The following is a 26,417-nucleotide window of genomic DNA, read 5'->3' as shown; positions in this document are numbered from 1 at the left end:
CCCAAGTCTCTCCGGAGGCTCGGAATCATTTCGGAATCTGAAATCAGGATTGCGCTCAGAACCGGCCCGGTCATTGGATCCCACCCCGACATTCGACGGCTAGTCCTCGAGTTCCTCTCCCTCATGAACGAAGCAGGTCTGATCTGAACGAGCTGACGGCCTTGAGGCTCTCACACACACACACACACACACAGTCCACACGCACCACAGACACACACACACACACAGTCCACACGCACCACACACACACACACAGTCCACACGCACCACACACACACACACACGCACCACACACACACACACACACACACACGCACCACACACACACACACACAGTCCACACGCACCACAGACACACACACACACACAGTCCACACGCACCACAGACACACACACACACACAGTCCACACGCACACACACACAGACACACACACAGTCCACACGCACCACACACACACACACACACACACACACACGCACACACACACACACACACCAAAGAAATTAGCACGCGGTCCAGTGCAAACTCCGGGCTCAGAGTTCTGATCCACATTCAACAGCCGGCCCATCATCTCAACATGCCGAGTCGGTACCAGTTCTCATCCAGAACCTGGGCCAACAGAACCGCTGCTGTGAATAATAAATATTATTAGAATGCCTCCAGATTCTGGTTCCATCAGCCAGACGGAACCCAAAACCCAAAACCCAGTCTGTCGCAGCCGAATCATCATCAACTTTGCATCGTCTCCTTTAGGACGCGAGTGTGTGCATGCGGGTTGTCCCAAACCCCGCAAAAGTAGCACCTTTATTTAAATGCTCACAATAAAAAAAATAAAAAGGGGGGGGGGGGTCCTAATCAACAAAGCTGTTACAGGACCTGACGTAATGCGCCATGAAACCTACCGTAAATACCCAACCCGTGCAGTAACAACCCCTCCCCACCTTTAACGCCCCCCCCCCCCCCCGCCTGCCTGGCGCGTTTAACCCGATGCCCTGTTGCCACTCATTCCACCGACGCGCAAACTGAACGCGCATCTTCCCAAATAGCGCTGATCGGATAGAAACCCGGACCCCCCCCCCCCCCAGAAAGACACTCTAGTCTTGTCCTCGTCTTATTTATTTATTTATTTTTTCTGTCTGTCTGTGCTGTCAGCGGAGATCCTGGATCTCTAATCCCGTCCTGCGCGCCGCGGCAGCGGCGGCGCGCACCGCCTCCCGCTCCGGTTCTCCGCTCCGGTTCTCCGCTCCGGTTCTCCGCTCCCGGACACAACAAAAGCAAACCCCGCTCTCTCTTCTCTTTCTCTCAAGACGCGTCATGCAAAAGGAAGAAATGCAAACCCTTGCGAGTGGGGAGGGGGGCTCCGGAGAAGTTGCGGGCCCGCCGGTCACTATTTAAACAAATACCGATTACGCACAAGAAGCTCCGGAGCTGGCAAAATAGATCCCGCAAAGGAAAACCATGGGGTATTTCCACCCGCTCCTCCTCCAGCACCTCCTCCTCCCTCCCCAGACCCGAGCTTCAGGATCCCGGAGAAGGAAGGGGGGGCCGGGGCGCAGTGATATGCCGGCGCCGCAGTGCCGCTTTACACGCTGCGCGCTTCCTCCTCTGCGCAAATAGTGCTGGACATTTAGAAGGTTCGGGTTCCGGTAAGGAAGCCGGTTAGTTCAAGCTCGTTCTCCACGAATTATTCAGACTTTCCTCTTTCGGTTTTTGCACAACACAAATAGTTTGTAATAAAGATTTAACAGAGAAGCGAAAAAGGAAAAAAAGAAAATAATTCGTGTTATTATGGTAAAATAATAAAATTTAAATATGCAAAGAAGAAAGAAGTTTGAAGGATCACTCGTACTTGACCCCGTCTCATCTTTTGGGAAGAGCGTCCTTGTGACAAAGCGGCGTGGCGAGGAAAGACAGCGAGGCGTTAATCCACGGTCGAGGCCCGCGGTGAAAACACCTCAAATGTTTCCACGAGCTCTGGACAGGATACGCCCCCCCCCCCCCCCCCCCCCCCCCCCCGAGAAGTCCATCGCTGCCTTTTGTTGCCTTGGAAATCAACAAAAACGTGTTTGACATCTTTAAAAACCAAGTCGGAATGGCAGCGCTCGGCTCCCTCTGTTCCTGCTCGCCGTTTAGCGCCGACGGCAGATGGTCGAGATCCACGCAAACGGAACGCGTGACGTCACACCTGCCGCTCGCCATCCTTGTCTCTCATCTTATTTGTCTTCATCTTCATCATCGTTATCTCTGGTTGTCAGCGCGGAGACTGGAGTGTGATGTGAAGGAATTCCTTACAGCGACTGAGAGACGGGGGGACGGGGGGGGGGGCTCTTCTCCCTCTACAGGTGTGATAAAAGCCGGCGCCGTCAGCAGAGATAAATAAATATTTCCAGCTGTCAAAGCCAGAGCGTTGTTTCAATTGAAGGCTTATATATATAAAAAAGAAGTGTGGAATTTTCAACACAACACACAAGTAGAAGCAAATTCTTTAACAAACTTCACAGGAAGCATTTTGTTTGACAAATCAGGGATGCTTGTCAGTTTTGGAGGCGAAATGCTAACGTCCTGCGCCGCCGGCGTGGCCGTCCCTCCCGGGATATCCACGCAACATGCAAACGGAGCAATATTGAGCGACCTCCTGGAAAGAGATTTAAACTCTGGGCTCTCCGTCTTCCTGGGAAGGCGAGGCCTCTCCTGTTCGCCCTTTTAAACAGGGCAGGCTTGGGATGCGAGCTCGGGGCCACGGGTGCTGATCTATTCTCATCTTCCTCGCCTGGGGATATTTCTGCCTCGCCTTTTTCCTGTTCCTTCAGGTGGAATCGAGGATCCCGGCGCTTCTAAAAAACACAGGAGCAATGTTAAAAAAAAAGAGACAAAACACGCACAGGTGCTAAAAGGAACGACGGAATAAAAGTGTCAGTACGACAGCCGACCCGGCGGGAGCGCTGATCAATAATTCATGACTTGTTCCCACACGTAGCAACAAATCAATAATATTCCTCATCCTGATCCGGACCCCGTGGAGCGGCGTGCACGGTGAAACAAAGGAGCAAGCAAAGAACCGGGCCAAGAATCCATTCCACCTCCCCTCCTGTACGTCCCAGGTGACTTATTCAGCGTTACGCCAACAGGGCGGCGCCGTCGGGTCCAGTCTGCCTCGGGGCTTTTAGCTTTTACAGCCGCTTCCCCATCATCCCGAATGATTCCCGATCAGAACATCCGAGCCCAGCGCCGGGTCGGGAATATGCCGTTAAACAGGCAACAGCACATCAGGAGCCGGGTCAGCCAGAGCCATTAGCGGAGCTGAACCGGGTTCGTTCCCCGGTGGCTGGTTCCGTTTGGGCCGGGCGGCGCCGAGGCTCTGGCCCATTAAAGGCCTGACGTAGAAATGATTCACGCAACGGCTAATCATTCCCAGACGGGAATGTTTGTTATCCCTGGCTGTAGCCCGGATGGGCCTGGAGTACCACCGGAATTCAGCTCGGATTCCGACGTCATTGGTTCAGGTAGATTCCATCACGTGCGCCGCGTATCACGTAGCATTAGCACGTGCACGCTCATCTGCTGCAAAAACTGCACCTGCAAACATGACCTTTCTGCGGCGCGCTAAGCGGCTATTGTCGCTGATAGATGTGGAGCCGCACTGAACTAGATCTAATCTGGTTTTCCTCGGAGGCTCCTTGAGGAGGAGTGAGATTAAACTGGATTAATCCTGATCCGCCGCCACGCCGTCGGCCCCCCTCCTGCCGCACGTCGCTTTATAAACTCTCCCTGACCTTTAGCCTGATCATTCATTCATGAAATGCATAATTTATCCCGGTCACATCAAAGTTATTGTTCGCATCAGGTCGTAAAACCACGGAGCCGGAGCCGCTGCTGGGAAGGATCAAACGTGTGAATGTCACGGAGAGGCGACAACAAGGACGCTTTATTAAACGGTTTCCACGCCGCTGTGATAAACAGCAGCGCGACATTCACCGTGACGGAGAAGAGAACGCCGCGTTCAGAAACGACAGAAAAGTTAAGAATAAAGTTCACATTAAATAGAAAGTCGAGCTAGCTGCTAAGATGTTGCATCAAAATATCGTTTAATAGAATGAGAAGATGAAGATCCATCCGATGAAAGACGACCGACGAGGAGGAATTCCCTGGAAGGACGATTCCTGCTCCTCTTGTAACAGCTTTTAGAAACGATGAAATCTAATTATTACTACATTTTATATCTACCCGAGGGCCGCGAATGACTGAACCACTGCTGGTTCTACCATTCATAAATGACGGCACTCTCTGGCAGCGTTAGCGCAACATGCTACGTACATGACGTCAGCCGCGGCTCCAGAGATCCGTGCCCCCGGGGTGAACCGGGCCGGGCCGCCGGCGTTCCCGTTTGTTCATACACGCCACGGTTCAAGGGTGTTCTGAAGAGGTCTGTCAAAAAGGAAGAAATAGATGCAAGGTGTGTGTGCGTGTGTGTGTGTGTGTGTGTGTGTGCGTGCGTGTGCGTGTGCGCGCGCGAGCGGCCTCCATTCCTCACGCTGCCCGACTGAAGAAATAAATTGAGCGTAACACTCCGGGAGGAGCTTCTATTAATTTGCTGTTCTTGGAACGCTGAAGTGGCCGAACGCAGAGCGCTCCATTAATATCGGAAAGATGATTAAAGGATTCCGACCGCTTACCTCGGTGCGCACACACACACACACACACACACACACCAAAGTTATTTCACCCGAGCTATAAAACATCCAATCGGAATCGGAATTTGCATGAAATTAAGCAAAAACACATTGAACTCAAAACTGCATGAACATGTAGAACCAAGGAATCCGAAGCAGCTACAAGACTCCATCTTGTCCCAGAATGCCTTGCTGCACCTCAGCGGCGAGTGCACGATTAAAACTCGCTCCGCGCTGTGCAGAGTGTTCGGAGGAACTAATGAGGGAGAAACGACAAAACAATCCAGAACGACGTGGACGTCCTCGTTTAGAACCCGTCAGACGGAATGATTTATCGCTCCGAGACGGGAACGTTCGGGTTTCCTTCCCTCCCCGCCGGAGCGGAAAGCGTTCCCCGTATTTAACCTCGACGGGTAAAGAAACGTCTTCATTTCTCCGTCAGCCGAGCGGAAGTCTTCCTTCAAACGGACACAAACTCGCTGAGACGGCGTGCTGTGACATTTGCCGACACCCACTTGGGGGACTAGCGGCGCTGGCAGAGAAGCGTGTTTAAACGGCGGCTGATCTGTTAATCGAATGCAGATTTATTGGCGGCCGCCGCTCGGATTGGCTCCAACACGCCCTGCCGGCGTGTGAAGCGTGTTATTTGTGTGGTCAGCAACATCTCGTAAATGGATTCTCGCCCCGTTTTTTTGGAAGCCGCCGTCATTCAAGCGTCACATTAATCCACTGGGACGGCGCGGCGGGAGGAGCTAGCGTTAGCGTCGGCGCGGCGAGGCCCCAGATTGAACCGCGGGAACGACCTCCTGCGCCGCCTGGCCTGCATAAACGGATGTTCTAGAAACCGGTCCAGACAGATGTCCGTCCACTGAGTCTGAGGTTCTGTCCGAGGGTTCTGTCCGAGGGTTCTGCCTGTTAAAGGGAAGTTTTTCCTCGCTGTAGAACTAAAAACGGAATCCTCCGTCAGCGTTTGCTAATCTGATTGACCTTTGTCAGGCCTGATCATTCCCATCTGCTCCGAAGCGTCGGCGTTATTAATCACGCATTTTAATTTGCTGCCGTCCCGGCGTTCCTCTTTTTCTGCTTATGAGGCCCGCTGGCGTGCGTTTGTGTACCGTTAGCATCGCATTAACACGCCGCCGCGACTTTGGACCACGCTAACACAACAAGACGATTAAAACCGTCCTCGTCAGCAAGTCGCACGCGAGGGAACGCCAAAGTCATTAAAAGCGCTAACACGCCATCATTTCCTCCGGATAATCAAACGGAATAATGGAGCGGCGGTGAAAGCCTCCGGCTGCGCTGCGCTCTTATTAATAAACTGCTGCGGCTACACGCGTGGTCCTGGCTGCGTGGGGGGGGGGGGGCGTGTCTCACAGATTCCTGTCTGAATGAAGCGATTAATGATCTCTGACAGTTTAAACGCTGTAAATAAAAACACTTCCTGAAGATCAAAGAAGTTAAACTATCCGGTCCCGATTTCCTCATCATGCCAGATTCAGCCGACGGAGCGGGATTCCCTCCGTGCCGCTGGGACTCCTTGTCGACGAGGATTACGGCCCCATAATTCCTGCTTTTTCCTGATCCGAGACCGGGATCGGAGCGTCTGCGAGCAGAGAGGAAGTCGTGTTTGAGGACTCGGCTGCCATTTCGAGGAGTGAGGCGCTCCGGCGATGACGAGACACTCCGGCGACGACGAGGCGCTCCGGCGACGAGACGCTCCGGCGACGACGAGGCGCTCCGGCGACGACGAGGCGCTCCGGCGACGACGAGGCGCTCCGGCGACGACGCAAAATTCTGTTGCTGTGAGAATTTAATAAATGTTTTCCAACGTCAAACCGAACCTCCTTGGCGGTGACAAATCCGTTGACCCTTGACCTGCTCCGATGTGGAATCGACTCCACTCCACCCCCCCCCCCCCCCTCCGGAGGGTGAAACTTCCCTCGCCACACTAAACAGCGGCAGGTCTTAATAAACACGATTAAAAGACTATTAAAATTCAGCGGCCGTAACGGCAGCAGCAAATCCCTGCTGACCAAAATGACTTTCTTTTGTGAAAAGCAATGAACGTTCTCAGATAAATGTAATTGCAACCCCACCCCCCCCCCCCCCGGTTCAACTTCCCTCCATTGAAAAACAAGCAAGGTTAAAAAAAAAACGTTAGCTTCAGACAAGAACCTCCAAATTCAATAGCAACTAAAGATCAATCGAATCCTCTGATTCCGAGAATCCGGATCACCCGATCCGGATCCTTTGTCAAAATGTGTAAACGGGCGAGCCGACAAACCTCGACTCGTCGGAGGAAGACATTTACACGCCGCTTCCCGGCGAGATGTTTCCTGCTGCACGCGGCGAGCAAATCCCGAATCGGACCTAAAAACTTCCCGTCTCGTTAAGCGCTCCCGTCAAAGCAAACGCGTTCCTTCCGTCTGAGCCTTGATCACGCTTCCTGTTCGGGAACGCGGGACCAACATGAAAGACGAAGCGGGAGAAGGACCGGCCCCTCCCCTCTTTGTTTGTCTAGTTTGTCCAATTAGCGGCGTGATTTCCTGGTTTTTTTGGGGGGGGTTGAAGCTGTAAAACCTCCTTTTGATGCAACACGTTAAGCTCCTGTTGCGTGTAAATGAACGCCACCGGGATTCAGATCTCCTGCAGATAACAGCTGCACGATAACGTGTAATCGCTTAACGGCAGCGTACGGCGCCAAAACCTGGAAGAACGACTTCATCTGGCGTCGCCGCCGGCGGGACTTCCAACGGATGCACGGGTTTAAAATAAACGACTTAAAAACAGCCATCGAGCGGCGCCACAGCTCTCGGGTATGAACAGGTGTCGCCTCGCCGTTATCAAAGCCTCCAGCGCTGTGACACCAAGTCACCTCCGGGCGTGACCTCCGGGCGTGACCTCCGGGCGTGTCCGTGGCTGATCTGAAGGAGCACGCTAGACGTGCCGCATGCTCGCCGGCTTTGGATGTAAAACGTGTTTCCCGCACCGCGCGCTGAGTTTTCGGAGCGCTCCGTTTGAATCCCGGGGCGCTCGTCGCTGCGCAGCAACACGAGGAGAGAACGGATGAAAGCTGTTCCACCGCAGGGCTCTCTCTCTTTTCATCTTCAGTTCTTCTGTTCCTGCTTCGCTGCCGGTTAGCGTGGCAACAGCCAAGGGGCGGGGCCACCCACGATGAGCAGGTGCTGCAAGCAGCGAGACAGCCCGTAGACGCACGTGATGTCACGCTAAATGCTAGCAGACTCTGGTGATGTCATGCTAAATGCTAGCTGACTCTGGTGATGTCATGCTAAATGCTAGCTGACTCTGGCGATGTCATGCTAAATGCTAGCTGACTCTGGCGATGTCACGCTAAATGCTAGCTGACTCTGGCGATGTCATGCTAAATGCTAGGGGACACTGGCAATGTCATGCTAAATGCTAGCGGACTCTGGCGATGTCATGCTAAATGCTAGCTGACTCTGGTGATGTCATGCTAAATGCTAGCGGACTCTGGCGATGTCATGCTAAATGCTAGCTGACTCTGGTGATGTCATGCTAAATGCTAGCTGACTCTGGTGATGTCATGCTAAATGCTAGCTGACTCTGGTGATGTCATGCTAAATGCTAGCAGACTCTGGCGATGTCATGCTAAATGTGGACCGATAGCGGGCCTGGTTCTGAGCGGCTAAAGCAACAAGCGGCCATCCGCTCGGAGCACCAACGGCTAATTGCTATCGAGTCTGTCTTAGGAATGAGACAACACTGGGGGAGGCAGAGGAGGGGGAAGAGGAGGAGGAAGAGGAGGGTTATCAGCTTGTCAGAATGGGAGGAAACTTGCTGCGTCAGCCATTATTTTGTCGGGTCAGGCGGTGCAGGCGATTAAACAGTCAGCGAAAACGGGCCACTATTGATTGGGACGTGGGGGGGGGGGCACCTCCTGTTGTTTTAATATATGAACCAATTTATAACTCAATGCATATCAACGGGCGGCGAAACCTGAGGCGCAGCGAGCCAGTTGGACGAGTTAGATTTTTCCCGACAAATCTTTCATGGCTATTTGTGAAGGGATTTGGGATTGGGATTAAAAGTCACACTTCTGGGTCAGTCCTAAATCCACCAGAACGATGCATCACAGACAAGAACCATCGCGGGAAAAATCATCGATCCCGGTCACGCCGGTACCCGGCCGGAAAATCCTACGGAAAAACATCGGACGGAGTCAAGAGAAGCGTTCCCAGAGGTCTGCGGGGGCCTTTTCCACCGAGAGCGTTCCCCACGCTTCAGTTCCTTTATTCCAACGCTCCAGAACATAACTAGAGCGCCGAGGCATTAAAAGTCATTCCAATTGTGTAAAGACGCTTCGTTCTGAACGCAACTGGTACCAGCTCGGAGGCTAACTGTAGCGTCCCCTCACCTTCGTCAGGTGTCCTCCGGGCGGGCCAGAACCTGACAAGCTGAATCAGAACCCCCACAGGCGGGACGAGATCTTCTGCTTCGCTAAATGTCGTCATCTGAGCCCGTGAGAATCGATTCATCGCCTCTGGCGGTCAAGGAAACAGAATATTAGTAGAATAAACGTTATATAACTTAAAGAGGAGAAGTAGAACGGGAGCCAGAACCCAGATTCAGACCAGAACCCAGATTCAGACCAGAACCCGGATTCAGACCAGAACATGGATTCAGACCAGAACCCGGATTCAGACCAGAACCCGGATTCAGACCAGAACCCAGTTTCAGACCAGAACCCAGATTCAGACCAGAACCAAGATTCAGACCAGAACCCGGATTCAGACCAGAACCCAGATTCAGACCAGAACCCAGATTCAGACCAGAACCCGGATTCAGACCAGAACCCAGACTCAGACCAGAACCCAGATTCAGACCAGAACCCAGTTTCAGGGCCCCGCCCTACTTCTAAAAGGAGGCTTAAACATTCCTTTTTGCCTAGGCTAGTTTAGGCTAGCTTAGGCTAGTCCTTAGCTCGCTGCTACTCTCCCGCTCCGTATTCACGTATTATTAATTATTGTTGCTAACTTGACTTGCGTCGTTAGCGCCGTTAGCTCCCGGCTGACGGCCCACCGGAACCCAATGCTAGCTGTGAACATTTTAACACCCCGCTGTTTACCTGCCACGCTATCAGCACCGGTCCGTCCCACAGCGAGGCGGCACAGATCACCTGTGTGGAATCAGCCAGGTGAAGCTGGCTCCGCCCACTCCCAGCGGCAGCTCTCCTGCGTGCAGAATAAATTAACATTAGCCTGTCGAAAGAAAATTAAAACACATTAAACCCGATGACGAAATCGAAGGAGTTTAATTTCACATGAGGCCGACGCTAATCTAATGATTATTCAGGGTCTCGTAGCTAAGCTAAAGTGCAGCCATTAACAAGCCATCCATTTCCTTCCCCTTCCCCTATCCCAGCGCGCTGCGCAGGCGGGGCACACCCCGGATGTGTCGCCACACACTCAAACACTGTCCATAGTGTTTACTCCAACCCGGAGTAAACCCACGCTGTGAGGCGACAGCGCTAACCACTACGCCACCGTGCCGCCCATGAAGAAGGAGCAGCTTTTATTTTCAACGATACAACGAAAAGCCCGTTTTGTCTTCAGAATTCTGTCGTCCAAGGTCCTATTCAAGGTTTCTGCCTGTTAAAGGGAAGTCTTTCTTTGCCTCCGTCACCAAAGTGCTTGGTCTTGAGTATATTTCTTTTTAGTCATAATGCAGGTTGTTGTTTTTTTTACTTCATTTGGAAGTACTTTCTAAAGAGAAACTGGAAGAAGCTGAACTCCAGCCAAGATAATTTAGTTTTTATCATTTGTGAAAGTTTGTCCGTTTCAGATTGTCTGTTACCATTAAATAATATGGGTCCACATCATTATTCATTATTAAACTGGATAATAAAAGATAAAACGGTGCTGCAGGGAGATCCACTCAGATTTAACTTAAATTAAATGTTTATTCACCAAAGCAGCGAAGGATTTGTACATTTAAGAATAATATTTAATATTACATATTTATGGTTAAGAAATTGGTTTAAAACTAAATAAAATCAGATGATTCCTGTAGAATCGAAAGACGAAATTATTATTTTTTTTTTTTTTATCAGAACACTGAGGTTAAAAAAACCCTGCAGCAAAATGAAGACGAACAGAAACGACCAGCGGAGACGAGAAGGCGTTCAAATGAGCAAGTTTTACACTTTAAAAGTTAAATTCATTCCCGTTTACACAAAATGTATCAACGTCACGTCTGGAAATGAGAATTAAGGATGTGAAGCTGCAGCTTTTATCTGAACAAACGTGTAAAAAGGTTTGTTGTCCCAAACACAAAGTTCAGGGCTTGTTTATTAAAAACAAACACAAAGAAACTTTACAAATCATCTCATTTCCATTTCTCAGCGGTTAAAGAAAGAAAATAACGTTTAGATTTCCCCCAAAATATTTCACTTCCTCCGTTTAAAATGACGTTTCAGAAAAAATCTGTAATTCAATTCTCAGGGGATGAAGGGATGGTGGCCTCCCTCGCTCCTCTTCCTCGCTCCTCTTCCTCGCCGCAGCTACAAGCCGTGAAGGGTGGAGCCGACGATGTCCATGAAGGTCGCCTCTACGCAGTAGCAGAGCTGCACGTCGGGGTCGGCTCCGCCCAGTTCCAACGCCGTCCTCTGCGGCAGCGTGAGCTTAGAGGCGCCCCCTGCTGGAGGGGAGGCGTCCCGAGGCTTCTCCTTCAGGTACCGGAGGCCTGAGGAGCGGAGAGGAGAGGAGAGGAGAGGTACATCCTGAACACGCCCCCTGCTGCTTCAGGGCGCCGTTCAACGCGCTGGAATCAGGCGGCGCTTACGGGCGACGAGCGGGTCGATGTCTCTGGCTTTGGTGGCGACGTCCGAGGCGCAGACCTGCCCGACCTGCACCAGCAGAGCCGCCGCGTCGTCGTAGAGCGGCGGGAACGCCTGGCAGAACGACACCAGGCACGGCAGCACGGGCATGAAGAAGGAGAACCGCTTGGGGCGGGTCAGAACTGGAAAACAGCAGAGAGCCGCGTGAAGGCCGGCTGCCAGCAGGGGGCGCCGGAAGAGGAAGCGGCTCTGACCTGTGAGGAGCGTCGCCATGACGCTGATGGCCAGCCGGGCCACGCTGAGCGACTTGGGGAGGGCGTACTGGGTGCACAGGTAGGACAGCAGCTGGATCGCAAAGATCTGAGGGATCAAAGGCAGACGTGGGATCAAAGGCGGACGTGGGAACAGAGAGCAACTCGTTCAGCACGTCGGTGGGGTTGACCTTTGACCTCTGTAATGTAAAAGCACCGTTTGGCCCTTTTCAGATGTTTTTACGACCGTTTCTCATAATGGCAGCAGAAAATCGCTTGCGAGGTTAGAGGTCACCAATTTTCACCTTTGACCTCTAAATTCTGAGAATTCCTTTCAACCCGAGACACGGCTTCCGCCGGAACAGGAAAGGAATAAAGAAATGGCGTCGAGACCGCGGGCCGGACGGGGGGGGGGGGAAGCGACGCTGGAAGCCCCCACCTGCTTCTCCAGCTGGGGCTGGGCCAGCAGCTCCGGGATGAAGTCCAGGCAGATGTGGATGGACGGGATGCCCGCCACGGTGAGGGGCAGCAGAGCCTGGGGGTAACCCTGGGGGGGGAGGGAACGCCGTCAGGGAAGCAGGACTGTCCAACGGAGCCGGGCTCGCGGCGAGGACGCGTCCTCGGCTGCGTCCCTTACCTGGAAGTGGACCAGCTTGGCGATGTTGGGGTCGGCGATGAACATCTGGTGCAGGAGGCAGCAGATGAGACACTGCACCTCCCTCAGCTCACTGAGCAGGCCTCCCTCCGGCTCCTCCCCCTCCCCCTCCCCCCGCCTGGCTCCCAGTCCCAGGATTCCCTGTTCGGGTTTTCCTGGCGCCGAGCCCCCGATGCCCCTCAGGAGGCTCTCCGTGCCGGCGCCGAGCCGCTGCTCCTCGGAGGTTGGCAGACACACCTCCAGGAGGATCTGGACGGCCGCGCTGTCCTGGGGGGGGGGGGGGGGGGGGGGGGGTAAATAGATCGTGGTTCCCTCTCACACGACGCTGCTCCGGGTTTTACGCTTCACCGAACCCCCCCAGCATGAGAGGAGGAGGAGCCTGGTCTCACCTGCGCCGCTAGCAGGGCGTTCTTCAGCTCCTCCCTGGTGACCTCCGGCGTCTCCGCCTGTCCCGGGACGCCCAGGCTGGACACAGTCTGGCTCTGCCGCTCGGACTCGGCCGTCTCCTTCAGGTGACAGTGCAGGTAGGCCTTGGAGGCCAGCAGGTAGCCGTTGAGCATGTGCAGGACGACGTCCATCAGGGGTGGACACCTGAGGGACAAACCGGCGTGAGGGACAGACCGGCGTCCCAGTTCGGCTTCGACCCGCCCTTACCTGAAGACTCTGTGGTCGCAGCGCAGCACGATGAGGGGGTCCACCATCAGGTCGTTCTGGTTGTAGCGCTGCTGGCCGGGGGGCGGAGCCGAGGGCTGCAGGGCGTTCACCGTCATCACCCACAACCTGCAGCAGAGGGCGCCGCGCCGGGTCAATTCCGTCTGATCCGCCGCCGGAGCTGAAGAATCAATAACCGGGCCCGCCCAGAGTGCTGCCCCCGAAGCTAAACCAGCTAGCCGGGGCAGCTAGCCGGGGCAGATAGCCCCCCCCCCCCCATACCTGCGGGGCATCACCGTGTTCAGCCCCATCCAGAGCTTGTTGAGGGTCTGCAGGACTCGGCGAGGAACGGCGGCCTCCAGCAGCAGCGCCGAGCTGGCGGTGAGCGCCTCGGCGTACGGGATCAGGTCTCCGGGGGACAGCAGGGTCAGGTGCTCCAGGATCCGCATCAGTCTGGGACTGCTGGACGGCAGCTTCTGGAAGGCTGGGGGGGGGGGGCAGAGCCGGTCTGAGCGGTGGTTCCACACAAACACGGATCTCCTGCTCCAACCACCCCCCCCCACCCCTCACCGTGGTGCAGCTGGCCCCGGCTGTATCTGCAGGTGTTGCTAGGCAGCAGCATCTTCCTCAGCAGGGGCAGCGTCCCCGTCACCTCCTCCTCGCACACCCAGTCCTCCACCAGGCACAGGTGGGGGTAGTTGGTGGCGAGCAGCCTCAGCAGGGCGGAGTGCAAACCTGGGGGGGGGGGGGGGGGAGGCGTCAGAACGGCTCTGCTGGAGCTCCTCCCGTTAGCGCGGCGGGCTCACCCCCCAGCTCCTGCTGCAGCCCCTGGGCCTGAGTCACCAGGTGCTTGATGGGGATCTGGTCCATCAGCGAGGACGAGTAGGACTTGGGCTTCCTCCGCATCAGCGCTTCAGAGGAGAGAGGAGAGAGAGGACGCCGTAGCCCCGCCCCCACGACGCGTTACAAAGACACACGGGTTCATTACGGCGATGATGGGCTTCGTTACACACACACACACCCCCCCCCCCTTAAGGCTAAACACGGTGATTAAAGCGATGCGCATAAATCTGGCATAATGAAGGGCCGGCGCCGGCGCCGAGCTCGCCACGGGAGCGAACAAACAGCGACGCCGCTAACTGCTAACGCTCCATCTCACCGACACCTGTCCTCGGTCGCTCAGCTCCCGCGGCCATCGGGTTCAGCCCCGCCGAGAGGAGCGGCTAGCCGACGGCGTCGGTTCTCTCCTCGGCGCCGCAGACACGCCATCGGGTACGTACCCAGTTGTTTGGTGCTCGCCAAGAGGTTCTCCTCGTAGGACAGGATGTAGTAGAGGATCAGGAGCCGAGTGGTGATGGAGTAGTGCTGCCGGCCTCCTCCGCGGGGGCCCTCGCCGTGCTAGCCAATAGCGAGAGAGCGATCGAGGGTCAGGGACGGGGAGCCGAACCTGAACACTCCCACATCCTGCCTCCATTTTACAACCCGGGTTCACCCACAGCGGCGCTCTGGAAGACGTCGAGGATCTCCTGCTCTGTGATTGGCTGGTTGGTGGCCTCCGGGTTGGCCTTGGAGGCCGGAGTCAAGATGGAGGTGATGTAGGCGTCGATCAGGGGGATCAGCTGGGTGTGGATGGGCGTGGTCGTCTCGCAGAGCTGCCGGTAGATCCAGTCCTGGGCGGGAGAGCGGCGCCGCGAGGCAGGAAGTGTCACGAGCAGGCGCGGCGTTCGGCAGCTAGTCGTTAGCGCCCCCCGGTGGACACACCCACCTTGATGGACACTTTGTGCTTGGTGAAGGCCCGGCTCCGGAGCAGCTGGTAGATGCAGTGGATGGGAAGGAACCCGGAGATGGTGGCGCTGAGGCTGGTGGTGACCGCCACCCTCACGGCGTGGGCGGTGACCACCTGCACGACGGGGGTCACACACACACGTCGGGGGTCACACACACACACACCTGTGGCTGACGCCAGACCTTCGTACCTGCTCTGTGAAGATCTCCTGAGTGAAGATGGTCTTCATTTTGCTCAGCGAGCTCGGCTTGATGGCAATCTGCAAAAATAAAAACACAAACTCGTAGAACGCCGACGCCACGAGGTTCATCGCGAGCGAACACAACCTGCGGGCGCCGCCATTTTCTAATTCCCTCCCTTCATGTTTCACGAGAAACATTCTACAAGGCGGCCGCAGCGCTGAATCGAGACGGTTGCCCTGGAGGTGAGGGGGCGTGGCTTCAGAGGAGCCGCCGCCCACTGGTCACGCCAGGCGAAGTATCGACAGCCGCCTTACCTTCATCCCCAAAGTAGAGCACACCAACTCAATGATGGAGCTGAGCTGGTTGCTATGGAAATACATGGCAACCAGTAACAGCATCTCTCCGAAGGAGGCGGACACGCCGGCGGCACTGTGAGGGGGGGGGGGGGGGGGCAGACAGGAGAGGCGTTTGGACTCGTTCCCCCTAAATCTCACGGGACGGACATTTTAATGAAGTCATCACGCCTCCACCGGTCGGTTCAATCGCACGCCGACGACAGTCAGACGCACCGCCGGCCTGTTGCTTAGCGATAAGCCGCACAACATCCACGTAATTAACAAACAGGACTGCAGGACGGCCGGGGTCGTCTCGGGCGAGCCAACGCCCAACGCGGCGCGCTTTTGCGTTCCAGAGGAAACGGTTGAAGGTTTATCCACATCCTGGTCGTCATGGCGACAGAAACCCGGACAAACTTGACGTCACGCGACGTAAATCGCAAACGACTGACCTCTCAAAATATTCTTCCTCTTTGATCATCCAGCTGAGCCACATGACCATCAGCTGTTCCTGCTCCGGAGTGCTGGGTCCAGACACCGTGCACACGCACACACACACACACACGCACACACACACACACACACACACGCACACACACACACACAGGAGAGTCATGCTCACAATCCAGGACAGAATTAAAGCCCCAAGCACACACAGAGGGGGGGGGGTTATCTGTACCTGACCAGAGTGGGGAAGGCCAGCAGTTTGCAGAAAGACAGAGAGACGAACCGAACCCCGGCCGGCGTGGCCGGCGGCCGGCTGGTCATCAGCTGCAGCAGCTGCTCCGCCTCCTCGTCCGTCGGCCTGGAGGAGGATCACACGGAGCGTTAGAGCGACTCCGGGCCGAGCGAACGGGAACGTTTCCCGGGACCCACCTGAGGCCCGCGATGCCCATGAGGGCGCAGTAGAGACGCAGCAGCGCGCTGGCCTTCACCACGTGCTCCTCCCTGAGGCCGGAGTAGCCCGACCCGCCGCCCTCCTCCGCGTCGCCGTCGTCGGGGACGTGGGTGCTGCGGGAGCGCGGCAGGATGGCGACCAGCTCCAGCAGCAGCTGCCGCCGCATCTGCCACAGCACCGAGCAGCTCTCTCTCTTCCTCTGGCGGGACGAGGGAAGGACATCCTGCTCGGTCTCGGCGTTGACACCGCCGGCGTACGTTTGGATATTGCCGGGAGACGGACGGAACGTTCCGGCAGGACCGGCTCCGCCCCCTCACCTGCTGCCCGTTACGGATGAACATGCTGAACCAGGTCCGGACTTTGCCGTTGGTCCCCAGCAGGAGGCCGCTGACGTAGGACACCAGGGGGCTGACCGCCTCATCCGCCGAGTCGGGTTTATAGTCCAACGTCAGAGCCACGCCCAGGCCGGGCAGGTGACACTCCTCCACCTGAGGACGCCGACCAATTACGTTTAGGCCACAGAAGCTGCTCCGACCAAACATTCAGAGAAATCAGCGTTTCTGTGATCAGAGGAAGACCATTCCATCTTCATCTGAGAGAATAAAACCCAACCGGGTATAAACCGCTGGTTATTATCTGGCAGAAACCCAACCGGGTATAAACCGCTGGTTACTATCTGGCAGAAACCCAACCGGGTATAAACCGCTGGTTACTATCTGGCAGAAACCCAACCGGGTATAAACCGCTGGTTACTATCTGGCAGAAACCCAACCGGGTATAAACCGCTGGTTACTATCTGGCAGAAACCCAACCGGGTATAAACCGCTGGTTAGTATCTGGCAGAAACCCAACCGGGTATAAACCGCTGGTTAGTATCTGGCAGAAACCCAACCGGGTATAAACCGCTGGTCGCTAGCCGTGGCTCGACCGCGGTGGACCCTCCTTCGCCGTGTTTTCGCCGTCTGAGACTGACCACCATCGCTCTGACGTTGAGGGCTTGGGACGGGTTCATCTGGCAGAGCTGCCGGAGCGCTTCGGTCCTGCGGCGGCCGCCGGCGCTCTCCTCGTCCTGACGCTCCCCGTTCTTGATCAAACCTCGGCAGACTGCGAAGACAGCGACACGATGGCCGGCGATTCAGCGATGGCGGCGCCGTGAGGCGGACGGGCTTACCTTCGTTGAAGCTGTCGGGGACGTTGGCGACCAGCAGACACAAGAACCAGTCTCCGTTGCGGACGTGCAGCATGGCCTCGGCCACGTCCAGGATGGGCAGCAGGGAGGGCAGCTCTAAGGGACGCAAGTTAGCGGCGGCCATTTCATTCAGCTCGAGGACGAGAACGCAAAGGAAGAGAGTCGGACACCTGCTTGTAAAATGCACAGGACGTCGGCGACCTCTTCCAGGTAGACGGGGCTCTCAAAAAGCTCCGACGACTTCAGGAAGAACTCTCCGTTGGAGTCGACCACCTGAGGAACCACGAGGGACACGCTGCGCCTTCAGAACGGGCATTTCGTTTAGCTCCTCCCCCCCCGTCGCTCACCTTATTCATGATGGCCAGCAGCTCGCTGAGGGTCAGGCGGAGCCTCCTGAGGGGGTCGCTGTGCTCAAACTCCAGGGTCAGGCCGTGCTGCAGCTGCGACACCAAGATGCTCTCCCCGTTGGAACCTCCGGCCTTGTGCCTGACAGGAAGACGGGCGTCACAAACGCGCCGCTCACTCCAACCCTTTCCTGAATCATCTCTACCTCAGTTGCTGCTCCTTCCGTGCGTCCTGCTCCAGAGCGTGGAAATCCACAGACAGAAGCGCCACGATGGAGTTGACGGCCTCCACCCCGGACAGCAGGCGCAGGATCAGCTTCTTGTCCTGAGCCCAGGTGTGGCTCTGGTCAGCTGGAGCACACAAAGCCATCCTGACGAGGCAGGGCAGCAGCAGCCGCAGCTCCGGGTCACTGAGGGCGGACAGGCGCACCACGTCCACCCTCTGCATGGCTTCAAACGCGAAGGGGCTGACGCACTGGAGCCCCGGGCTGTCCGCCATCCCTGCGAGCTACGCCTGAAAGGACATAGAAAGAGACTCTTTGTCACCTTAAGTAACGCAAAAGCCCACGCAGAAGCAGAGAACAGCGGCCATAGACCGTAAATGGACAAATATCCCATTTAATAATGTTAATAAGTCTTCCGTACAACATAATAAAGCTAGCTAGCTTAGAATCACCCAAAGCTAGCTGGCTAACGCAGAAGTTGCACATCGTTAAGTTTATCCAACACGAAGCGCTCTTAACACAGAGTGGGAAACAAACACATTTATTACTATGTACTACCAACACTATATTACACAAACTAGTAAAGAAACAAAAAATAAAATAAAGACAGCCAGTGCTAGCTATTAGCTACCTGTCATCGATAACATTCATTTAACATGGCTTTCAGGGCGACTCTTAGCATGCTATTAGCCAGCTAGGCTAACGTATGCCGAGATAAGTTGTTGAACAATTATCTTTTGCGACGTCTGGTTCTTTTTTGTGTATAAACAATCATGTTTAATACACTAGATTAATTAAGACACATCTTACCTCACTTAATAGAACAATAGCGCGCACTAAACAAAGCGTTTCACCGCGGAGGCCTTCCGACCTCGGACTCGTCGTGGACGGTCAGCCTCGATCGTTTCAGTGGAGTCCGGAGCCAATGACGGAGAGATCGTCCTTGTTTTCTAACGTCCTGCTTGTTTCACGTGGATCTCATCTTTATTAACGGGGACGAGATAATCGATGCGACAGCCAGCAAGGAGCTGGTGGAGCCGGCTGCGTGCAGCAGCGCTGACTGCCTGCGTACTGTCGCCTAAAGGGGGGCCGGATGATCGGGACTCCAGAGCTGCCCCGAGTCCCGACTGAAAGATGCGGCCGGGCCGGAGGACACCGCCTGGGCATTGACATTCTATACAAGTACGAGGGGAAAGAAAAGTTTATTCTACATTTTCCAGTTTGGATAAAATTCTCAAATGCATAATTCCATCGCCAAATGGAGAACAGGAAGGTAGAAACACACGAATGTGCTGCAGCTCTCTGTTTTTACTTTAAACGCTTCCCAGTCACTGACGTCAGAGTAAATCCCACTTCATTCCAAAGTTCATCCTGAGTGAACAGAGCAGGACCTCTGGGAATTCCGTGGCTGCTGACAGCGAGGAAAAACGCAGAAAGTTCCCTCAAGGAAAACCCAGAAACTAGTGCGTGACCCTGGGAGGAGGAGGAGGAGGAGGAGGAGGAGGAGGAGGAGGATGGAATGTTCTTAAATGTCTGTCCAGTTATTGTACAGAACAGGTTGTCACTGCGGACAACCAAAAAAGAAAACATGGCAGAAACAGAAACAAATATTGGCAAAGAGCGATCAATGGATTTTAAATAAGTCCATAAATAACAGGAGATATTTGTGTATTAACACAGATATTGGCCATTTCGGCTCCAAGTTCATTTAAGCTTCATTTACTTCCGTGCTTAAATAAACCTTGGGTTGGTCTAAAACTCTAAATGCATTTATAACCAATCGGAAGTGCTGCCAGAGCCAGACCTCGGCCAATCACGAGTAAGGACAGGTAGCGTAAACTGCGCTGCCGCGGTTCTCCCTGTCCTGATCCTGATCCATGTTACCTATATACATTAAAAACCACCCCGAGGGCATCCTCAGGTTCCCACGCCGCCCGTTTCCCCCGCCCCGAAGCAATGAAACAAGCACAGGGAAATAAGTTGACGCTCTTTATTCCTAAAACAGAAACCACACCAACTGCTGGCGTGCCGTTCATATATATATATATATATATATAAATTATTATATATCTGTTTGGTATTTGTGTCTAAACGTGGTATAAAATACTATACACAACAATGTACCTCTGTATTTGAACACATTGCTGTCGCTACAGCTTCGCTGCAAGTCCCTCGTGCTCAGAGGCATGAAGATAATTCTCCATCTCGACAATACAAATATTCTTTACCAAAAATACTCTAAAATCAACCGACTGAGAAAACAGATTTAATTTTCGTGGGATTTCTCCCCCCCCCCAAAGTTGTTGTTGTTGTTTTTTTTTAAAGACAATTTCATGTATCTCAGACCAATTTGCTTGAAAGCAGGAAGGTGGTATAAACCTCCATGTTTTTTTTAAATATATATTTATAAAAAGGTTAAGAAATAAGACAAATCTTTGACATTTAAAACTTACAATAAATAAGACAGGTGCAGGCATTGTGTTGGGATTCTCCTTCAGGCCTTGAATCCAAACATCTTTCCTTCTTCACTTCTTTTTTTCCTCATCCCGTCTCGGATCTAGGATCTGGCTCAGTGCTCCGGTTCTTGCGGTTTTTCTTCAGTCTTCCTGAAACGCCCCTTTGAGAGTTTTTTGGCGTTCCCCTTCTCCGGGCCCGCCCCGTCGCCGTCGGCTACAATGTGTTCATGATGAAGTTGTACATCTGGTTGAGCACCACGAAGTGAACGGGCAGACACGAGCGCCGGTCCTGCGTCGCCGGGTCACAGGTCAGCCAGGAGAGAGCGTTGTACTGCTCCAGAACGTACCTGGTCGAGCACACAAGAAGAAACGCTGCTGCTTAAAGGAACAGTGCACCCGGAAAAAAAACCTGCAACCTGCACCGGCGGCGTCCGGCGCCCTCGACTCGCGTGCTCCTTACCTGAGTACGTCTGAGGTCTGATTGGAGTCGAGGGGGTGGGAGTGTTTGCTGTGCAGGAGTTCATCGGATTGCACCGAGGACACGTGGAGGTGCAAAGAGGCCTGAGGGAGGGAGGGGGGGGGGGGGGGGGGGAGGAGAGGAAGAAAGAGGGAGGAGGAGGGAGGAAGAGGGCGTCGACGGCGTTACAAGGATGTTAATAACCGGTTTATTACATCTCATCCAGGTAATTACTGAACTCAGGGCAGATCAACACGGTCGTGAGACTTCGCCGGCGTTGTGTTGCCATTTTCCATTCTTTATGCTAAGCTAAGCTAGGCTAATACGAGCTAGCTGCCCTGTCTGCTCTTCTCTTTCGCTGGCCTTCCTGTTCCATTCGTTGCATCTAAAGTGGGACCCCTAAAGATATGAGAACGTGAAACAGTCGGCGCCCGGTACCTTCAGGAAGAGAGGACACTGGTTCTGAGCCTGTGGGCAGGCTGACCAGAACCAGTCGGGAAGCAGTCCAGCTTTCGCCGTGGAGACAAAGTAGCCGAGAGCCAGCGGCTGCTGCAGGAGGTTGGGAACCTCCTCGTGAGACGCCATGCGGTCCGCGCTCTGGCCCTGCAACGAGCCAGGAAGTCAGACGAATCTCTTTATTGATCGGGCCGGATCAAAGGAAAATATCTGACAAAGTGTCGCAAAAACAGGAAACCGGCGAGCGGCTTCAAGCCACACCGGATGAAAGCGCGGCGTCTCACCTTGCCGCCGTCCCCTCCGTGCTGGTAATGAGAGCCGGGGGAGTGGACCGGCGAGGCGGTCGGGGAGATGTTGATGATATCCGGGTCCACCAAGTCGTTCTCCTGGTCCAGCAGGTCGAAGATCCCGATGGCGTCGGACCCGTCTAAGAGCAGGAGAATCGTTCAGTGGATGAAGCCGACCCGGATCCGCCGCTCGTCTCCGCAGCGCCGCCCACCTGTGGTGGCGTTGAGGATGTCGATGTTGGTGTCGATGTTGGTGTAATTGGAGCTGGCCACCTGCACGAAGGCGGAGGTGGGGAAGACCAGGATGTGGGTGCAGGAGGTGTCCTGCGGCGTGCTGAGCCGGGGCGCCTGCGTGTTGAGGGTGGTGCCGCGGCCGAACACCGAGCCCTTCGACACGGAGTCTGGAGGGTCGCCGGGACAACGGGTCAGTGGCGAGGAGGCCGCACGCCGCCCTGCACGCGAGCACACACTCTACCTGGCATGATGACGAAGGATCCCTGGGGCTCCATGGCGACCAGGCACACGCTGAGGATGCTGGGAGTGTCCGAGGCTGAGACGCCGCACATCCGGCACATTTCCTTGAGACGGCGACTCAGCGACTGGAGGTTCCTCCTGCTCAGCAGAACGCTCCAGTCTGGAACGGACGGCGGCGCGGCGGGGGTGAGGAACACGCTCGCCACGCACGCCACGCACGCACACCGTCACGCGGCGCTACCTTTCAACTCGCCGTGCCCGATCCTCCCCAGTCGGCCAATCACCACCCTCCAGGGCACCGACGTCATCTGCACCAGCCCCAGGCACCAATCCCACAGCTTCTGCAGGCCGAGCCGCCGGACCGAGCCCTTTTTCCTCCGCGCCCTGCAGAGCACGCGGCGACACACAGACGGGGAACGGTGAAGAGCGCCGGCGCGGCGGCGCTCAAAGGGCCGGCGCGCGCGTCCTCTACCTGTTGGGCACGTCTACGTCGATGACGCAGCTCTCCAGCAGCTCGCCGTACAGGTCGGTGCAGGTCGCCAGCAGGCGGCGCTGGTCGTGGGACAGGCAGTACCCCACGAACAGCACGTTGTACTTTTGGGACGCCTCCCCGAACGTCTCGCCGAGCTCCGCCTGTTTGTCCCTGACTGGAGCCAGGATGAACGGAGGCGTGTAGAGACGCGGACAGTCGGGCCGCTGGAGACGGGGACGCAAGACGAATCAGATCGAGACGTGGTTTCTGGAGTCGGGGGGGGGGGGCTACGAGGGCTCGCTTTCACCTCTGGGGCCTTTAGCGCCGTGTCGATGGCCAGGCCCGGCCCAAAGCCCGTCAGGGACTTGCCGTTGGTGGAGGCGGGTAGCGGCCGCCGGCACTGGGTGAAGACGGAGAAGGCGAGGGACTTGAGGTGCTGGGCGTAGACTCGGCGGTCCTCGCCCCGCACCGGTTGCAGGAGGTACTGGCAGGGGACGATCTGAGGGGGAGGAGACAGACGCACGGGTCAGACGCTTGTGACCGCGCGGCGCTCAAATAAACGGGAGGCCGCTCCCGAAACGGCGCCGATTCCCGCTCGGCAGCGGCCGGGGGCTCTTGCCTGCACGGATATAGAATTGCGAATATGTTGAGGCAGGAAGTGAAGCATCTCGAGATAGCAGCGCAGCAAGCCCAGCGTCCAAACGCTGGAGTGGGCCGGCGCGGGCCCGGGGGTGCCGTCGGCCTCCTCGTAGCTGAAGGGGTCCACGATGTAGATGACGATGGCGGGCGGGTAGGCGATGGCGTGGGACTCCCCGTCCGTCGGGACGCCGATCTTCTCCCGCTCCAAAGTGCTTGGGAGGAAGTGACACGGAACGCGATCAATCCGGGTTCTGACCAGCCGAGCAAGAGAACCTCAAAAACCCGATCTGGACTTTCTGTCTCCGGTACCTTTCTGGGGGCTCCGGGGGCCCCTGGACCTGGTTCTCCCCCGAGGACCCAGCCTGCTGTCCCAGTTGTCCACTCTGGGCGGCGCCTCCCTGGCTGGCGACGCCCCCAAAAGGAGGGAATGAGGAGGCCTTTGCAGACGGCGCCCCCCCGTTGGACTGGCCCGAGGGCGTCGCCAGGCTGTTGGACGACGCGGCGCCGTTTGCAGACCCGCTGCTGGAAATGGAAGCGATCGCCGAGCTCTGCTGGCCGATTGAGCTGGAGGCGGAGCTAGGCTGTTGTGCGGACGACGATTGGCTGGACGAGGACTGGGGGCCGGGCTGCGTGAGCAGAGAACTGTCCAATGGCTGCGAAGCGAGGTACGGCGCTAAAGGGCGGAAGCACAGCACCGAGTCAGGGTTATAATAGTTTTGGATTTTTAATTATAGTTTAGTTTTAGTTAGTTTTGAATTTGTTTTCTCTAATTCAGTTAGTTTTAGTTAGTTTTTAGAGTGGATTTGTTAGTTTTTATTAGTTTTAGTTTTGTTTTTATTCGTTTAATTTAGTTTTTATTAGTTTCATACTTTGTGTTATTTGTCAGACGCAGGATTAAAAAATAATAAAATAATACAACTCAACAAAAGATAACATAAAATAATTTATATTTTATATATAACAATATATAATATTTTATATACAACAGTCCGCAGCATAGCTGCTAACGTGCTACAATCTCGCAGTTAGCTTTCTTGTTTCTCTCCGTCGTAATAAACACATCCCACATGGGGCTGGAGCGCTCGGCGTTTCCTGCCGGCTTCCGTCGGTAGTGACGTCACCAACCCGAGTCTCAACGAGCAGTGACGGGAACAGCCGGACGGAGCCGCTGGCTCACGTAAAACTCCTCGAGCAAAATAAATCAATTTCAAAATCGATAAAGACGAAAATGAAGGGATTAGTGTCTTTAATTTTTATTAGTTTTAGTTAGTTTTGTGAACGGACAATACCGTTTTAGTTAGTTTTAGTTTTTTCTTTTAATTTTAGTTTTTATTTAGTTCAGTTAACGAAAATGTTTTTTCAATTCTAGTTTTCGTTTTTTTGTTAGTTTTCGTTAACTATAATAACCCTGACCGAGTCACATCATTAACGACGTCACGTGCAGACGCCGCAGCCCCGCCCACGCAGCAACGCCCACGCAGCCACGCCCACGCAGCCACGCCCACGCAGCCAGCGGGCTGAGAGGCACGTACCGAGGTGGTGGCGGCACACTTGTGCGTAGAGTTTGAGTTTGGTGAAGGCGTCGGCGTTCCCGCCGGCCGCCTTGAGGAACCAGTCGCTGACCGGCTGGTCCACGAGGGCCTTGGCTCCGGCGCCGCCAACGAGAACTATGCCGTCGGGGTAGCCTTTGGAAATGGGTCGGTGCCGGCCGAGCCGACACGCCTGCGGACGCACAGGTAGCGGAATGTGGGCGGGGTCACAGGAAAACGCACGCGTGAGCGAGCGAGCTCCTCCTTACCTCGTACACCGCCGTCAGGTCCCGGAAGAAGCTCCGGGCGCCGCCGAGCAGCGCCTCGCTGTCGGGACAGACCACCACGTAGCCGATGTCCCGCCGGGAGCCGAAGGGGTCCAGCAGCAGCTTCTCCCAGTGGGGCAGCCCAAACGGAGACAGAACCACGAAGTCGTACTCGTAGCCCACCAGGAACGTCGGGATGGGGAGGGGCTCCGGGGACTCGTCTGTGCCTGTGGGGGGGGGGGGGCCGACCGGTGAGGACGTGCCGTCAACGCACACACACACACACACACACACACACTGCCCCGAGCTTTACCGTAAGAGCCCCGTCCGGCCATCTTGTGGAACTGCTGCCAGGTGAGCGGTCCCGGGAAGCCCCACGACCTCACCACCCTCTTCTTCTGGACGGCGTCCTGGAGCAGCGGCTGGAGGGACGTCAGGACACGCAGGACGTCCTGAGAGCAGAGTGCGCTCACGTCCACCGCTGGAGAGAGAGAGAGCGCACGAGAACGGCTTACGAGACGTCCTCCCGTGGCGTTCGGACGTCATTGGACCCGCCCTCGTCCCCCTCACCGTTCTGTCTGTCCCAGTGATGAAGGCAGGTGCTCCTCACCAGCGCCTCGTCCACCTTGCCCCCTGACATGTTGTCCATGAACTGCCTGCCGTGCTCCAGCGCCATGTAGCAGTCGGCGTGGTAGTCCCGCTGCTCCACCCGCACGCGGGGCGGGGCGGGGCCCCGGGCCGCCACGCCCCGCCCCGAGGTCGAGATGGGGGGGGAGAAGGGGTTGGTGCACTGATCCTGGAGGAGGAGGATGAGCTCGTCGGGAACCCGCTCCCCCCTCCCCGGAGGGAACCGGAGCTCCTCGAACCGCTCCTCCGCCTCCCGGCTGAGGGCGGAGCCCCGCCCGATGATGTCCAGCTCGTCCTCCAGGAAGAGGCCCGAGCCGTCGGCGTAGCGGCGGTTGGCGACGGCGCTGAAGCCGCAGCTGCAGGGCTCCTGGGCCTCGGCGCCGGCGTCGCTCAGGTACACGCCCACGTCGGCGCCCTTGATGTTCATGTTGCAGACGCAGACGCAGCAGCTGTCGAAGTTACAGTCCTTGAAGAGGTTCATGACCGACTCGGACAGGATGAGGGTCACGTAGAGGCTGTGGGCCTCGGGGACGGACGCCACGGTGGCCGGCTCCACCGAGCTCAGCGGCCGGCAGGCGGACGGCGTGGAGGCCGGCGAGCACTGAACGCTGGCGGGGCCTCGAGGCGTGCGAGGCGTGCGCGGCGTCCGAGGCGTCCGAGGCGCGGAGAAGCGAGGGGTCGCGGGCGAAGGCAGGATGCTGGGGGGGGCGCTGTTGGACATGAAGGGCGTGTGGGTTTGAGGGGTGT

At 55.8% G+C, this 26,417-nt stretch overlaps 2 protein-coding genes across 2 annotated transcripts; both read right to left on the bottom strand.

Moving 5' to 3' along the window:
* Positions 1–10,728: 10,728 nt before the first annotated feature.
* ints2 (integrator complex subunit 2) lies at positions 10,729–18,376 on the bottom strand. The gene is made up of 24 exons (XM_068744519.1): positions 17,990–18,376; positions 17,787–17,925; positions 17,610–17,712; positions 17,422–17,535; positions 17,224–17,354; positions 16,568–16,738; positions 16,229–16,449; positions 16,032–16,157; positions 15,805–15,876; positions 15,332–15,446; positions 15,026–15,094; positions 14,815–14,949; positions 14,546–14,719; positions 14,330–14,447; positions 13,856–13,960; positions 13,620–13,784; positions 13,332–13,533; positions 13,053–13,178; positions 12,788–12,989; positions 12,381–12,665; positions 12,183–12,290; positions 11,747–11,852; positions 11,498–11,674; positions 10,729–11,398 (listed from the first exon to the last, which is right to left on the bottom strand). The coding sequence occupies exons 1-24, from the start codon at positions 18,280–18,282 to the stop codon at positions 11,217–11,219; spliced, it is 3,639 nt and encodes a 1,212-aa protein (XP_068600620.1). The 5' UTR covers positions 18,283–18,376; the 3' UTR covers positions 10,729–11,216.
* A 1,296-nt stretch (positions 18,377–19,672) lies between these two features.
* Positions 19,673–26,409, bottom strand: med13a (mediator complex subunit 13a; the record flags this gene model as incomplete). Its single annotated transcript, XM_068744475.1, has 15 exons — positions 19,673–20,810; positions 20,924–21,024; positions 21,359–21,523; positions 21,661–21,803; positions 21,876–22,064; positions 22,139–22,297; positions 22,379–22,521; positions 22,610–22,833; positions 22,917–23,108; positions 23,229–23,460; positions 23,558–23,921; positions 24,781–24,970; positions 25,047–25,270; positions 25,357–25,524; positions 25,614–26,409. Coding segments are annotated over 15 exons (3,423 nt in total), but the record flags the coding sequence as incomplete, so codon positions are not given.
* Positions 26,410–26,417: the final 8 nt, after the last annotated feature.

Source organism: Brachionichthys hirsutus, chromosome 10 (genome assembly GCF_040956055.1).
Source record: "Brachionichthys hirsutus isolate HB-005 chromosome 10, CSIRO-AGI_Bhir_v1, whole genome shotgun sequence".
Classification (NCBI taxonomy): domain Eukaryota; kingdom Metazoa; phylum Chordata; class Actinopteri; order Lophiiformes; family Brachionichthyidae; genus Brachionichthys; species Brachionichthys hirsutus.
The sequence above is the reverse complement of the archived record's forward strand: the minus strand, read 5'-3'. Positions and strand labels throughout refer to the sequence as shown.

Excerpts from the sequence above, each read along its gene's own strand:
- ints2 (XM_068744519.1), bottom strand. The coding sequence starts at position 18,282 with ATGGCGGACAGCCCGGGGCTCCAGTGCGTCAGCCCCTTCGCGTTTGAA. Across the intron at positions 17,536-17,609 it reads CCTGTGCATTTTACAAGCAG|AGCTGCCCTCCCTGCTGCCC; the intron begins GTGTCCGACTCT and ends TGCGTCCCTTAG. Across the intron at positions 13,785-13,855 it reads GCTGCAGCAGGAGCTGGGGG|GTTTGCACTCCGCCCTGCTG; the intron begins GTGAGCCCGCCG and ends CCCCCCCCCCAG.